The sequence below is a fragment of the Geotrypetes seraphini genome, chromosome 10 (genome assembly GCF_902459505.1).
Source record: "Geotrypetes seraphini chromosome 10, aGeoSer1.1, whole genome shotgun sequence".
NCBI lineage: Eukaryota > Metazoa > Chordata > Amphibia > Gymnophiona > Dermophiidae > Geotrypetes > Geotrypetes seraphini.
Genome location: NC_047093.1, coordinates 31,787,795 through 31,803,199, shown reverse-complemented (window position 1 = coordinate 31,803,199; position 15,405 = coordinate 31,787,795). Strand labels below are relative to the sequence as shown.

General features: G+C 43.8%; 1 protein-coding gene across 3 annotated transcripts in view; it reads left to right on the top strand.

Moving 5' to 3' along the window:
- The window catches only part of QRICH2 (glutamine rich 2), a 128,591-nt gene that overhangs the window by 65,415 nt on the left and 47,771 nt on the right, over positions 1-15,405 (top strand). For all 3 annotated transcript variants that reach the window (XM_033961364.1, XM_033961362.1, XM_033961363.1), the window contains one exon: positions 3,783-3,905. In XM_033961364.1, the coding sequence (XP_033817255.1) occupies positions 3,783-3,905 (123 nt within the window). The remainder of the gene's footprint in view (positions 1-3,782; positions 3,906-15,405) is intronic.

The window sequence follows — 15,405 nt, the reverse complement described above, 5'->3', positions numbered from 1 at the left end:
CTCGGAGATTCAACCAACTTGAATGCATGTTAATTCTGTAATGTCCAGATACACAAATGAGAGCAAGAGACACTCGTACAAACTGGTAATACAAAAATAGATATCAAATTCTAGATATCAAATAGATATCAAAATAGAACACCAATTCTGTAATGTCTACAGGAAAGAGTAGAAATTGATCCCATTTAGTGTGCCAGGGAAAACAGGACAGCAGGTGTTGTATAATGCACCCTGCTGGCCCTCTGTGCTTTTTGTTTTAAGCCAAATAGGAAGTCCTAGCATTATTCCCTAACTACACCCGTTCCTGGTAATATGGTGCTCTTCCATCTTCAGATACACCATTGCAGAGCAAGGGAATAGATAGCAAAGAGCAACCATTTCAGTCAGCAAATTGGACTATGAAAAGGCTAGGAAGGCAGCTTTATAATTTGGCACCAAGAAGTAGGTGCCACAATGGGGTGTATATTGGCACTTAGGCATGCCTAAGTCATTCTAGAATGCTTGCTCCAACCCACACTGGTACGCTAAAAGATAGGTGCAATCACTTACTGCAGGTCAATGGCTGGTATAAGTGGGCACACCTAGGTGTGGTGGCGAGGTAAGGGGGAGGTGGGGGGAGGGGCACAGACCGCCCCAGGTACCATCTTGGTGGGGGCATCAGCACCTCTCTGAACTACCCCCCATGCCCCGCTCGCACCCTGCCTAACCCCCGCCCCCGTACCTCTTTAAAATCTTCACTAGTGCGAGCAACTCCTCTAGCCTTGCGCCAGCCTGGCTCCCTCTGACATCGCCTCCGGGTCGCAGGGCCAGGAAATGAGGTCAGAGGAAAAGCCAGTGTGAGCAGCAGGCCGGAGAAGCTGCTTGCGCTGGCACAGATTTCAAGAGCTATGGGGTGGGAAGGGACTAGGGAGGGCACAAGTGTGGTGCGGAAGGAGCAGGGAGGGGAGAGGTGGAGAGGAGGATGTGGGGGGAGGGCGCCCCCACCCCAGACACCTCCCACTCTCGCTACGCCACTGCCCAGGTGTGCCATTCAATGTGCCCAACTGATAGTAATATATAAGTTATGCATGTTGTTTGCCAAAACACCCGTAGCCCGTTTATGATCTGCCTGCGTGTATGCCCACTTGAAGTTATGTTATAACCCTTAGAAGCTGCTTTAGAAAAGAGTGCTTAGTGCACATATGAACGTCACTGCTGATTATTGGCGTCAATGACACACAAAAGTGGCGTGTACTTCTACACAATGAGATCCTACGCAAAAATAGCATGACTTGCAATGGCGTAGTAAGCGGGGAGACGAGGGGGGGGCGATTCGCCCTGGGCGCCATGTTGGTAAGGGTGCTGTCACCCCTCCTCCTCCTCCTCTGCGCCCCCCTCCACCTCTTCCCATTCCTCCCCTCTACACGCGCACCCCCCTTCCCTTCCCCCTACCCCTAGTTGAAGTTGTTTGCGGCAGTCAACATGCTCTTCGCAACCCCTTCAACTCTCCCGCTGATGTCGGTTCCGAGTGTCACGCCCAGGAAGCGACATCAGAGGGACAGCCGACAGGGTCATTGTTGACTGCCGTGAGCAAACAACTTCATCTAGAGGTACAAGGGAAGGGGGGATGCACAGGTGGAATCGGGGAAGGAGCGGAGGGGGGGGGGGTGTGCGTGCACCAGGGTGGGGGAGGGGCACCACCGCCCCGGGTGCCTCTCACCCTCGCAAGGCCATTGATGACTTATGCTGAAATAACCTATCTTAACTGTAGTCCTTGTTGATAACTTTCCCCCTTAGTAGTAAGATAATGTCTTAACAGTAGCTCATGTAATAACGTTGATAACTACACTCTTAAGCTTGATGCCCAGTCCAGCTGTAGCTTCATCAGCAACTTTAGTGTTTTTGTACTGAGGAACTGGGGAGGGAGGGGTTGATGTATGTGCATAGGACCACATTTTTTTCATTTTCCTTTTACACATTTACGGATTTATTTATCTTGATATACCGCCTCACTACAAAAACAATCTAAGCAGTTTACAAAGTTAAAATACACCCAATATACAATAGAAAAATAACTTCTCCTCCCCCCCTCCCCCCACACACACATTCTGCATTGAATATGCTTATCCCGGTTGGAAGGGAAATTCTAAGAGAACAAGTAGTATGATATATTCAGGAATGCCAAATGGAAGTATTTTTTCACAGAAAGTTGATATTTGCATGGAACAACCTTCCAGTAGACTTGGTGGAAACAAAGCCCACATCGGAACGGTGCAGGCTACAGCATTTTCAATATGTAAATATAAAAATGCATAAATAAGAAACCTTGGTTAAGCAGAGAAGATCCTTGCTGAGGGGGAAAATGAGAGTAAAGTGGGGTCCACTGGAAGGGGAAATAACTAGACAAGATGGCCTAGGGTCTTTATCTGCCTTCATATTCTATCGTTTCTAATGGAGACAAAACAATTAGCCCATCGTCAATTTCATATATTCAGTGAGTGAAGTCCTGCTGGTATCAGCTATATTTAGTGCAGTGTATCGCAAACTGGGTGCCTCCTGAGATTTCTGGTGTGCCGCGGTACACTGGGGAAGAGGAGAGGTGTCGCCACCGTCTGACTGTCTACAGGACGTGCCTCTCGCGAAGAGAGGCACGTCCTGAAAGTAATCTCCTGCCGCCGGCGCCTCTTCTCTCTGCCGGCCCTTCTCTCCAGCGCAGGTCCATCTCTCGGCACAAGGCCCTTTGCGCATGCGCTGACGGCAGCGCGTTGATGTCACGCATGCGTGTGATGTCATCACGCCGACGCCAGCGCATTTCTGGGTGTCTCGAGCTGAGAACACTAGGGGCTCCTTTTACAAAGGTGCGTTAGGGCCTTAACGCACGGAAAAGCACGCGCTACAATGCCGTGTGCGCTAGCCGCTACCACCTCCTTTTAAGCAGGCGGTAATTTTTCAGCTAGCACATGCTATAGCGCGCGCTAATCATGTGCGTGTGCTAAAAACGCTAGCGCACCTTAGTAAAAGGAGCCCTAGGTTTAGGGATCCTTTTATCAAGCTGCGGTAGGGGTTTAACGCGCGGAATACCACACGTTAAACCACCTGCCACGCTAGGCGCTAACGCCTCCATTAACGAGACATTAGTTTTTTGGCTTACCGCAGGGGATAGCGCATCACGAAATGTCCAACGCGCTAACCCCGCTAGCGCACCTTGATAAAAGGAGCCCTTAGTGTTCCCCAGCTCGAAAAAGTTTGCGAGACACTGCTTTAGTGACTCTGCAAAGTCACAAAACATGTCACCCCCATGACTTCTAAGTCCTTTAGAATAAAAATTCTCATGTTTCTAGAAGTGCTGCTCACAAACTGTCCTTTATTTCAACGTAACACATAAATAGTTTTTGGATGCACAGAATAGAACTCTCCGTGTATCATTATTCCCGCCCTTCCCTTTTGCAAAGCGGCGTTAGTCTTTTTTTTTATCGCCGGCCATGGCGGTATTAGCTTCGACATTCATAGGAATTTTATGTGCATCGGAGATACTGCTGTGGCCGGTGATTTTAAAAAAGCCTAATGCGGCTTCATAAATGGGGGTAAATGTTTTTGGGGTGTCAGGATTGTGCCAAATCAAATTGCAGCTCTGTGGCTCTGTGCCATAAGTTCAGGGAAGAGCGCAGTCGTGTGGATTTGCCCAAGGCGTTCTCGTGGGAATCCTGGGGTAAATCGTTGAAGCAGGTGAGGAAGGAAGTGTGAGGTTGTTCCGCCCTTTCAAGGAGGAGATTGGTCCCTCATTTTTACTTTCTTTGGCTTAGGATGGGGAGCTGCAGAAACATTGCCAGGAAGTCATCCTCCAGCTCCAGGACGAATGCGAGAAACTCAACTCCACTACCAGAAACCTGATTGAGGACCATAATGAAAAACAGAAGCAGATAGATGTAAGTGCCAGTTCTGGGGGGAGGGGGGAGGGAGGAAAATTAAGTTCGGTGGTGATATCACACCGCTCTTTATGGAATCTGGGCCACAGAGTGGAATTTTCATGAAAATGCCAAAGTTAACATTTTGCCTTTCAGATCTAGGCCTGTATCCTTGGGGCCCCTCTGGTCTCACTTGTTTGCTGGTCCTTGCTGCTTTGGGGTTCTCATATTCTTGTGTTCAAAGTTGACTAGAACCTCTTCTGCAGGAAATTGCAAAACAGTTCAATGGGTATTATAATGATTCCGAATATTCAATTTCCTTATTATCTATCAGTACACGTTGTGCTTTCTTGCTAGACATGTAGAATTGTGACGGGCTCTAAATTAAAAGGGCTGAGAACGGACTGAGGCACTTTGACACAATAGAGAATGCATTGTATGAAAAAAACAGGGGAAGCAAATAAGTATATCCAATCGTAAACCAGCAAATCTCAAGACAAATTGTACTGAAACAATCCGGTACTCCCAGTGGCAGTAGGGCTCGCAGCCGACTGCAGGACCTCATAAAAATGTGGCACACACATACAGATTGCAGGTGAAAGTAAAAAGCACTTTATTTATGTACACCAAAAGGTCTAATCAGGCTCAGTGGTGTAGTGGGCGGGGTGGGGGCATGCCTAGGTAGTGACTTTAGAGAGAATACCAAAGCCGACACGAGCAGCAAATTCATGGTTGCTCGTGCTATAGATAAAAAGGTACAGGGAGGGGGCAGGGGAGAGGGGTCCCACCGTCCTGGGCGCCGCTCACTCCTGCTACGCCACCGCGTAGGCTTAGTCCATTTTAAGCAGAGTCTTCCTCTCTCCCAGTCAGTACTCTTCACAGGGTCTGACTGCTAGCCAGGGCCAAATATGTTAGCAATAAATGCCATCTCGGGTCCCTTCTGGGCACATCCTTTTAAGAATACACTTCAAGGTTCTCTCCAACACTGGCAGTCTTCTGTGGCATAGCGAGGGTGACCGATGCCCGGGGCAGTAGCGCCCCCTCTCCTGCCCTCTTCCCCGCTCCCCCTCCCGCCACGCGTGCACCAGTTCCCCGTACCTTTTTTATTTCGGCACAAGTAGCGACAAACTTGCTGCCTGCGTCGGCTTCGGAGCTCTCTCTGACATCACTTCCTCCACATCAGAGAAAGCACCAAAGCTTGTGCCGCTTGCGCCGAAGTTAAAAAAGTACAGGGTGGAGGTGCAGGCGTGCAGCAGGGGGAGGAGTGGGACGGGACAGAGACGAGGAAGGGTGATGGCACCCTGAAGAAGACTGTACCCCCCTCCCCAGCTTACTACGCCACTCCAGAGAAACAGCTCTAGCTACTTCTCCTTCCTGGCACTCCCCTCAGTCACTGGGTAGCCTTGGTTGCCACTCCCTTTGAGACGTCTTTTTTTTTTTTTTTTTAAATAAACTTTATTGATTTTCAAATCTAGAACAGTGCTTACAAAATATATGCATACAATTATCATCAGAGATAGCACTTACAATCAATCAGATATTAATACAAGATAATTATCCCCACCCTCCCTCCCACCAAAAAGAAAAACAGTAAATTATATATGAAATTAAAATCCCAGACAACATTTGTTAAGTATATAATCCCCCTCCCTCCCACCCATCCTGGATATGCAATCTAAAAGGGAAAATAAAGGTAAAATTCAATTTAATTAGTATGAACAAAATTAGTCAATGGACCCCATGTTACTTTAAACTGCTTATTATGGCACGATGTTTCTGAATTAATTCTCTCATCCGCTATAATAATTCCTTTAGCGCGCATGCGCACTTCAAACCTGGTGGCTCCGTGCGTCCGTAGCTCCGTGGCCAGCAGAGAAATTGTATTGTAAAGCAGAGAAGTTGATAAAGCGTGCGGCGTGTGCGACGCTTGCGCGTGTTCAGCGAGTGTGTGCACGTTCGATTTGCTGTGAGTGGCGGATTACTTTACCCAGCAGCGGTTATTCTGTGCTGGTTGCTGTTTCCAACACAACGCGTGATAAAAAAAAAAAGGTAGGTGGGAGAAGGGGCACGATAATTGTTATCCCCCCTAACATCTCCGATATTCTCCCGACATCCCCCTGACATCTCCACACACACACAGAAGGACAGGGGGCCAAACAGACGGGACATTGACAGACTGACAGAAAAGGTGGCAATGAAAGACACTCACAGAAGGACAGGGGGCCAGGGAGAGAGATTGAAAGAAAAAAAAACAGACAGCGGACAAGGAGAGAGAGACACAGAAAAAAAAGACACAGACAGCGGCCAAGGAGACAGACAGCAGAAAAAGATAGACAGACATACAGCAGCCAAGGAGACAGACAGCAAAAAAGAAAAAAACAGACAGACAGTGGCTAAGGAGAGAGAGACAGACAGATAGCGGCCAACGAGAGAGAGAGAGACAAAAAGACACACAGACAGCGGCCAAGGAGAGAGAGACACAGAAAAAAAAGACACAGACAGCGGCCAAGGAGACAGACAGCAGAAAAAGATAGACAGACATACAGCAGCCAAGGAGACAGACAGCAAAAAAAAAAAAACCAGACAGACAGTGGCTAAGGAGAGAGAGACGGACAGAAAGACAGACAGATAGCGGCCAACGAGAGAGAGAGATAGAGAGATAGAAAGACACACAGACAGTGGCCAAGGAGAGAGAGAGAGAGACAGACAGAAAGACAGCGGCCAAGGAGAGAGAGAGAGAAAAAGACAGAAAGACAGACAGGCAGCGGCCAACGAGAGAGAGAGAAAGAGACAGAAAGACAGACAGACACACAGACAGTGGTCAAGGAGAGACACAGAAAGAAAGAAAGACAGACAGACAGTGGCCAAAGAGAGAGAGAGAGGCAGAAAGAAAGACAGACAGACACATCTATTCTAGCACCCGTTAATGTAACGGGTTTAAAGACTAGTATTTATAATATAAGCATAAAGAATCCCACCAAAAGGTAAATTGGAGTCTGTCCCAATTTATCCAGTTTTCAGTGATCATTTGCATGGCTATCCCAGTCATAATCATAAAAAGCCTACTCTTATGCTTATCTAATGAAGGTTTAGTTTGTAATGATGTCCCACATATTACCATCTCATAGGTCAATGGAATTGAGGATTCCAATATCAAATTGATTTGCCCCCATGTAGATCTCCAAAAATTGAGTATCAAAGGACAATAGAATAATAAATGATCCAGTGTCCCTACATCAAGATGACAGTGCCAGCATCTATTTGACTTGGAACAGTCCAACTTTTGCAAACGAACAGGGGTCCAAAAATTTCTATGTAACAAATAAAACGATGTTTGTTTCATAGATGCTGATGCTGTACATCTCATCCTCCAAGTCCAAATCCTTTGAGACTTCTTGACTCTGGACCTCCTTCCTGGAAACCTTTTCACTCAGGGCCTGATCTGTTTTACCTCAGGATATTTTACAACCTCTCTATGAGGAGAGGCTAAAGCTGCTAGGGCTCTTCAGCATGGAGAAGAGATGGCTCAGGGGTAATATGTCAGAAGTCTATAAAATACTGAGTGGAGTGGAAAGGGTAGATGTGAATCACTTGATCACTGTTTCCAAAAATACTAGGACTAGGGGACATGCGATGAAGCTACTAGATTTAAAACAAACTGGAGAAAATATTTCTTCACACATGTAATTAAACTCTGGAATTCATTGCCAGAGAATGTAGTGAAATCAGTTAGCTTAGCAGGGTTTCAAAAGGCTTGAATAATTTCCTAAAAGAGAAGTCCATAGGCTATTATCGAGATGGCTTGGGGAAATCCACTGCTTATTCCTAGGATAAGCAGCATAAAATCTGCTTTATTACTTGGGATCTAGCTAGGCACTATGGACCTGGGTTGGCCACTGTTGGAAACAGGATACTGGGCTTGATGAACCTTCGGTCTGTCCCAGTATGGCAATCCCAATGAAATCATTGATCCCTCTGCTTCTCTCCATACTACCCCCTTGAGTCATTAGACCGAAACAGGTTTTTCGATTGGATAAACTGTGGAGACATCATAACACATTAGACCGGGGGAGAGAACAACTATAACAGAAGGAGAGAGGAAGGATAAGAAGGGGTATAGTCTACCACAGGGGTGGGCAACTCCAGTCCTCAAGGGCCGGAATCCAGTCGGGTTTTCAGGATTTCTCCATTGGGGAAATCCTGAAAACCCGACTGGATTCCAACCCTTGAGGACTGGAGTTGCCCACCCCTGCTCTACCAATTCCGCAGAGTTTAACGACCTAAGAAGGGCAATGCTACATTTAACCTGTCCAAAAGATTCGTAGTGCGGATTTTAGTACCAGCCGTGGCAGTAACAGCTCCAACGCTCATAGAATTCCTATGAGCATCAGAGCTGTTACTGCCATGGCTGGCGCTACGGTTTTGTAAAAAGGGGGGGGGGTGTTAATGAGGCTAAATATAAAGCACTACAGAAAGATCTTTTCTTCATTCCTATCACAAGATATAATGCCTTTAACACATAGGACAAAACTACACAAATTCATGAGAAAACTTAAAATAATAGACTACTTTTCCATCCAGACTGTATGCAACAATCATGTGTCTATTGTTAAAAGAAACAGTAGAAGACAAATACTAACTCTACTACTGCTATTAATGTAATGTAATGTAATGTAATTTATTTCTTATATACCGCTACATCCGTTAGGTTCTAAGCGGTTTGAAGAAAGTATACATTAAGATTATAAATGAGAAGTAAGAAGGTACTTAAAAAATTCCCTTACTGTCCCGAAGGCTCACAATCTAACTAAAGTACCTGGAAATTAATAAAGAAGAGAAAATAAAGATGGTTGAAAAAAAGAAAAATTCTATGTGAACTTTATAGGATGGAAATTAAACTGACAGTGAAGAACTGTATGAAAAATACATATGGAATGCAGTTAGAGAGGGTAGGTTACAATCTATTTATGGTATTTGTTTAATTGGAAGGTGTTAAGGTGGGTAATTTGGGGGAAGTTTATCTGAAGGTAGGTGAATCTTCTGGAGGTAAAAGAGGAGGGGTTAAGATATATAACTATTCCTATAGCGCTACCAGACTCACACAGCTCTGTACAGTCACAAAGAAGACAGTCACTGCTCCAAAGAGCTTACAATCTAAACTGTGGGTTTTTCAGTCTGCTTTTAAACAAACTCGGTTAATTTATTCCAGACATAGGAGGCAGCTAGATGAAAGGAACAAAGTATGGAATTAGCAGTGGAGGAGAAGGGTAGAACAGCTAAGAGCGGCTGATCTGAGGAATGGAGTTCTCTGGGAGGTATATAAGGAGAGAGGAGAGATATTGAGGGGCAGCAGAATGAACACCCTTGTAGGTCAGCAATAAGATCTTGAACTGTATGCGATGGCAGATAGGGAGCCAGTGAAGTGACTGAAGGAGAGGAGTGACATGAGCTTAGCGAAGTTGGTAGAAGATGAGTTGTGCAGCAGAGTTTTGCACAGATTGCAAGGGGGAGAGGCGACACTGAGGGATACCAGTTAGGAGTAGATTGCAGTAATCTAAGCTTAGACAAGGGTCTGGGTAGTGTGCTCAGAGAGGAAGGGGCGAATTTTGGTGATGTTGTAGAGATAGAAGCGACAGGCCTTAGCAGTTTGTTGGATGTGTGTGGAAAATGAGAGGTCGGAATCGAAGATGACTCCAAGGCTGTGAGCAGAGGAGACTGGAACGATAACAGTATTATTTACTGAGATGGAGAACAGAGAAGGAGAAGCAGAGGGTTTAGGAGGAAAGAGAAGCAGCTCAGGCTTTGGCATGTTTAGTTTCAAATGACCCTGCAAGACTTTCTTTCGAATCACTAGTTTTATAGGATGTAGAGAGATTGGAATGACAAAGAAACAGTCTTTTTACAGTTAGGAAAATATTTTTTTTTGTATTCTTAGGGTCTTCGGCTTTATATATGGTGTTAAAAAACATCTGTTTAAAAAGTATGTTTTTAGTGTAAATCATTTTTTATTGTTGAACATCACTTAACAGCACACAAAACACAAACAACAAGCACAAACACAAACAACAAACACAAACAACAAACACAAACAACAAGCACAAACACAAACAACAAACACAAACAACAAACACAAACAACAAGCACAATCAAAAAGGTTCAACAAATACAACATTTTCACTTCCCCCTCAAAAACCCCAACCCAGCCAATGCACCCCCCCCCCCAAGGCTCCCACTCCCTTGCAAAGTCCCTCCCCAGCACTATATAGGCCTTAGCGTACAACAGAAGGCTGTGTTCTTATACCTTCCAACTATCCAGAAACCAAAACCACCATCCCCCCAGCAACCCGAACACCCCACCCCAACCTAAATCCCGTACCCCCCCCCACAGAATCCAGTTATACCAACAGCCATACCACCATTCACACCCTTCCACGCTCCCTTCGATGCTCCGGGGTATCTGTGCAGATCCGGAAAGCTAGAAAGAGTTCAGTACTAAGCTCCGAGCCCTAGAGACAATGACGGACTACAGGAGTCCCAAGTCAGCAGGAAAACTTTTTTCCGTTTAAAAGAAAGACGGGCTTGGCGTTGTTCCAAAAGCTTTAAACTACGGAGGCGATTCCGCCAGGCCCAGAAAGCAGGTGTGGTTGGTTGCATCCAGACACTAAGGGCTTCTTTTACTAAGGTGCGCTAGGGCGTTAACACGTGGAATAGCGCGTGCTACATTGCCGCGTGCGCTAGACCTTAACGCCAGCATTGAGCTGGCATTAATTCTAGAAGCGTAGTGCGCGGTACTTTCCTGCATGCGCTAAAAACACTAGCGCACCTTAGTAAAAGGAGCCCTAAGAAGTATGTTTTTTAAAGATGTTTTAGATTTTACGTAATTTGTATAATAGAAATTCTCTGTACATGAACAATATTATAATTCCTGGAAATGGCTAGCCTCTTTGTACTCTGAGTCACTCTGAGCAGATGAGGGATGAGCAGATTGCAAATCGAGTTATTATATTACCAAGGAAGAAAAAGAAAAGCCATGTATAACTTAAGTGATGCCACCAATATTGTTATGAAACCAGCAGATAAGAGTGGAGCCATAGACGTTATGGGCACAGGCAAATGCGTTGCTAAATTACAGCCCCTAAGGACGATGGGGGGAGGTAACCTTAACCACTATTCTGGGCAGGCTGGATGGGCCACGTTGGTCTTTATCTGTCACCGCCATCATTTACTCTGTTACTATGAAAGGTCATAAGACCACTCAATGACATCAAGTTTTATAAGAAACTAAGTCCCCCGCTCCCTTCAACTCCCACCCCTGCTGTGGGCACGTGCCCCTTCCCCTTCCTCCATAACCCTTTAACTTTCCTGGCGTGAGCAGCATCACCAACTTGTTGCCCGCCTTACTCGTCGTTCCAATTTCAGGTTTCGGGTTTATTAAAAATTTGATATACCGCCTTATCAAATATCAAAGCGGTTGTACATAGAATAATAAATAAATTATAAATCATATATTAAAAACACATTTCAATACAATAACACTAACAGTCTGATGCACTGACAATGATTTACTGATACGAGAGGTAACGGGTAGAAGTACAATATTTAGATAGAAAAAAGATGGGAAGAGGGTAAAAAAACAAACGGAAGGGAAAACGGGAAAATTATCTAAAATACGAGGCTAATGGAAGGGAACAGACTTCCATTACCGTCCTTAAAAGATCGTTTATAAATAATTTAAATAGCATCGGTCCCAGTACAGATCCCTGCGGCACTCCACTGTTTACCCTTCTCCTTTGAGAAAAGTGGCTGTGTAACCCTACCCTCTCTTTTCAATCCGATAACCAATTCCTAATCCACAGCTAAACATTGCCTCCTATCCCATGACTCTTTAATTTTCTCAGGAGCCTTTCATGAGGAACTCTGCCCAAAGCTTTCTGAAAATCTAGATACGCCTACATCAGCCGGCTCACCTTTATCCACATGTTTATTCACACCTTCAAAGAAGTCAAGCAAATTGGTGAGTCAAGGCTTTCCTTGGCTGGACCCATGCTGATTCTCTCCCATTAAATCATGTATGTCTATGTGTTCCACAATTTCATTTTTTATATCTAATCTAATCTAATCCTTAGGTTTGTATACCGCATCATTTCCACGTTCGTAGAGCTCGACGCGGTTTACAGTAGGAGAAATAGGAAGGAACTACAACAGAGGGTTAGAGGTAGAAGTGTGAAGAAAATTTAGAGGACTTGGGATGCCAAGATATAAGAGTTTCCTTGATTCCTAAGTTGAAGGGAGACTTACATTTTTTGAGAAAAGCCAGGTTTTCAGATGTTTGCGGAAAACTTGGAGAGAGCTCAAGTTCCGAAGAGGGGAGGTAAGGTTGTTCCAGAGCTCAGTGATTTTGAAGTGGAGGGAGGTCCCTAGCTTTCCTGTGTGGGAAATGCCTTTTAGCGAGGGGAAGGATAGTTTTAATTTGTGGGAGGATCTGGTGGTATTAGGGTTTGAGGAATTTCAATTTTGCCTGGCACTGAAGTCAGGCTTATCATTCTGTTGATAGATACACGTCCTTTATACTGTCTTTGATCGAAACTTAGAATATGGCCAACACAGTGCTCTCTTGCCCTTATGATATTCTAATTCATTCTTTATGAACATCTATCTCGGTTTTATCTATCTTGTTTTTAATGAGCGTTCAGTCGTAGCTAATCTTTCATTGTATTTTTCATAGGCAGACTTTGGGCTTCTTTTATGAAGGTGCGCTAGCGTTTTTAAAGCACGCACCGGATTAGCGCACGCTAGCCGAAAAACTGCCACCTGCTCAAGAAGAGGCGGTAGTGGCTAGTGCTTGCGGCATTTTAGGACGCCCTATTCCGCACCTTTGTAAAGGAGCTCTTTGTCACAATTTTTTAATGTTATAAAATTCAGGTTTGTTTAGGCTTTATCTGAAAGATCACATCATGCTCTTCATGGAAATGTAATTTATTTTCTAAGATAAGCAAAATAAAGGGTTGGCCTAGTTGTTAGAGCTGCTGTCTCAGCAGCCTGAGGTTGTGAGTTCAATCCCAGCCTGTTCCTTTTGACTCTGGCCAAGTCACTTAACACTTTATTGCCCCAGGGATCACGGTTAGATTGTGAGCCTGCCAAGACAGATAAGGAAAATACTTTGGATGAACCTCTTCATGACAAGGCAGTTAATAAATAAATTAACAGAGCCCTTTAAGTTTTAATATTGCAGCTATCTTGTTTATGCTGATTTTAATCGTGATGTTAAAATTGTTTAAAAAGCAGTTTGTCAATTTGTCACACAAGCAGCCTTTGCCCTTCATGATTATACCTTTATTCTGCTTAAACAGATGTTTTTAGAGTACTTTTTTTTATAGTTTTTAGTTGTGGCATCCATGACATCATTCAAACTCTTGGGTTGATTTTTTTAGCATTTTTTAGTTGTTTTTATTAACTTCTGTGTCATTTTGGCAATTCTTTTCTTTTTTTTAAGATTATGCAGATAAAAAAGATAAAATTCAGCTTCATTTTTTTTTACTGCATACTGCTATGCTATATTTTGCATTATTGCAGTATCACCAATGGAAAGTGAAAGGTTTATACCATAAGGGTACGTAATGAATCTGATTTTGGTCCTCCTACACATTTTCATATTTGTCAATGTAATACGAATATGTCACTTTGCATGTTTTTTGAGATGCTCTTTTTATAACCACTTTATTATTATATATCTGCTTGATGACATAATCATTCATTTATTATTATATAATATTTATCATGTGTGTGTGTATATATATATATATATATAGGTGTTATATTCTTAATATGATTTGATGCCGTATGATTTTATGATGCTTATATAAGGTTTTATTGTTTTAACAGTAATGTTTTACCCCTGAAGCAGCCCTTGCTGAGTGATATACAGCTGTGCTGGGTACACTTTTTAATTTTATGTTTAATAAAGCTGCTTGTTCCTTCTACCACCACGTCTGCTCCAACAACTTCTAACATTAGCTCATGACCATAAATACTAAAACTATAAAATTGCCGTTGTGCTTTCACATTCCCTTTCTGTAGTACAAATGGCCTGAGGGCACGGAAAAAACCTGCTTAAGGGCACGCTAAGGACATTTTCCACTACAGCTTTGTAAAAGGACACTTAAAACCATTAGTGATCTATTCTTTCTCTAATGCAGTGGCGTACCTAGGGTATGTGGCACCCGGGGCCCATCATTTTTTGACACCCCCCCCCCATGTAAAAAAATATTTTTTGTAATGACCATGAAACAGAATAAATGGTCAGAATAGAAACAGGCAGTGAAAATTTTCTTATATTCCAAACATAACATAACATAAATTATGTCTGAATTGTCATGACATCAGAAGTACATATGGAGTAGTTGCAGGTGATGCTTGGGACAGTTCTGATTGTGTTAGTTCGGTTTTATGTGTTTTTTGAATAGAAGGGTTTTTATTTCTCTTTGAAGGTTTTGCAGTATGTGGTCGAAGTCAATTGGTTGTAGGGTTGGGGGTCGAGTGTTGCAGCTCGAATGACTAGGAGGTTGTCGAACAGTTTTTTTCTTTTGACGTTTTTGGTTGGAGGGTGTGTGAATGGTGCGTGAGTTCTCCTATGTCTGTTTGAAGTGGATTGAATTATTTAGCTGAAGAAATTAGTTACCCCCTCATCCCACACACATTAATTCTCTTCCATTTTTGTTCCCATTATAAAAAACACTGATAAGTTCCCAGAAAAAAAATACATTAAAATAAGAAGTGAAAACAAAGGCCCCTACAGATGAGAACATAACATAAGAATAGCCTAACTGGGTCAGACCAATGGTCCATCATGCCCAGTAGCCCATTCTCATGGTAGCCAATCCAGGACACTAATACTTGGTCAAAACCCAAAGAGTAGCAACATTCCATGCTACCGATCCAGGGCAAGCAGACACTTCCCCCATGTCTTAATAACAGATTATGGACTTTTCCTCCAGGAATTTGTCCAAATCTTTCTTAAAACCAGCTACACTATCTGCTTTTACCATAACTTCTGGCCACTTCATTTTTAAGTTTAGATCTTTCCTTTCAAACAGAGACCTTGCTAGATGTCAAATACAGCACAAGGTAACTTCACATGGACTTAGCTGTGCAGGAAATGTGAATCTCCTCATACACCCACCATATAGGGCAAAAATGTGCAAAGGTCTGTTTTTTTCTTTCGATCACTACATAGCCTAATGCCACACAAGCAGCGCTGTTACAAACATATTCTGTAAGTCAATGCTAAGGATAACAAAGTTTCCTTCCTTGGACCAGAAGGAGATACTGATAAACCACTGGAAGAGATCCCAACACAACACCCAAAGACCCACTCAGTGTGTGAACCAGTTGAGTGGAGTGGACTAACTGGGGGGTGGAAATGGGCCCGGAGTTTGCTCAGCAGAATTTCCCAGACCACCTCTTCCTCTCAACACATTGACACGCTGCTGCCACCACCACCACTAGAAACACCTCACTGGGT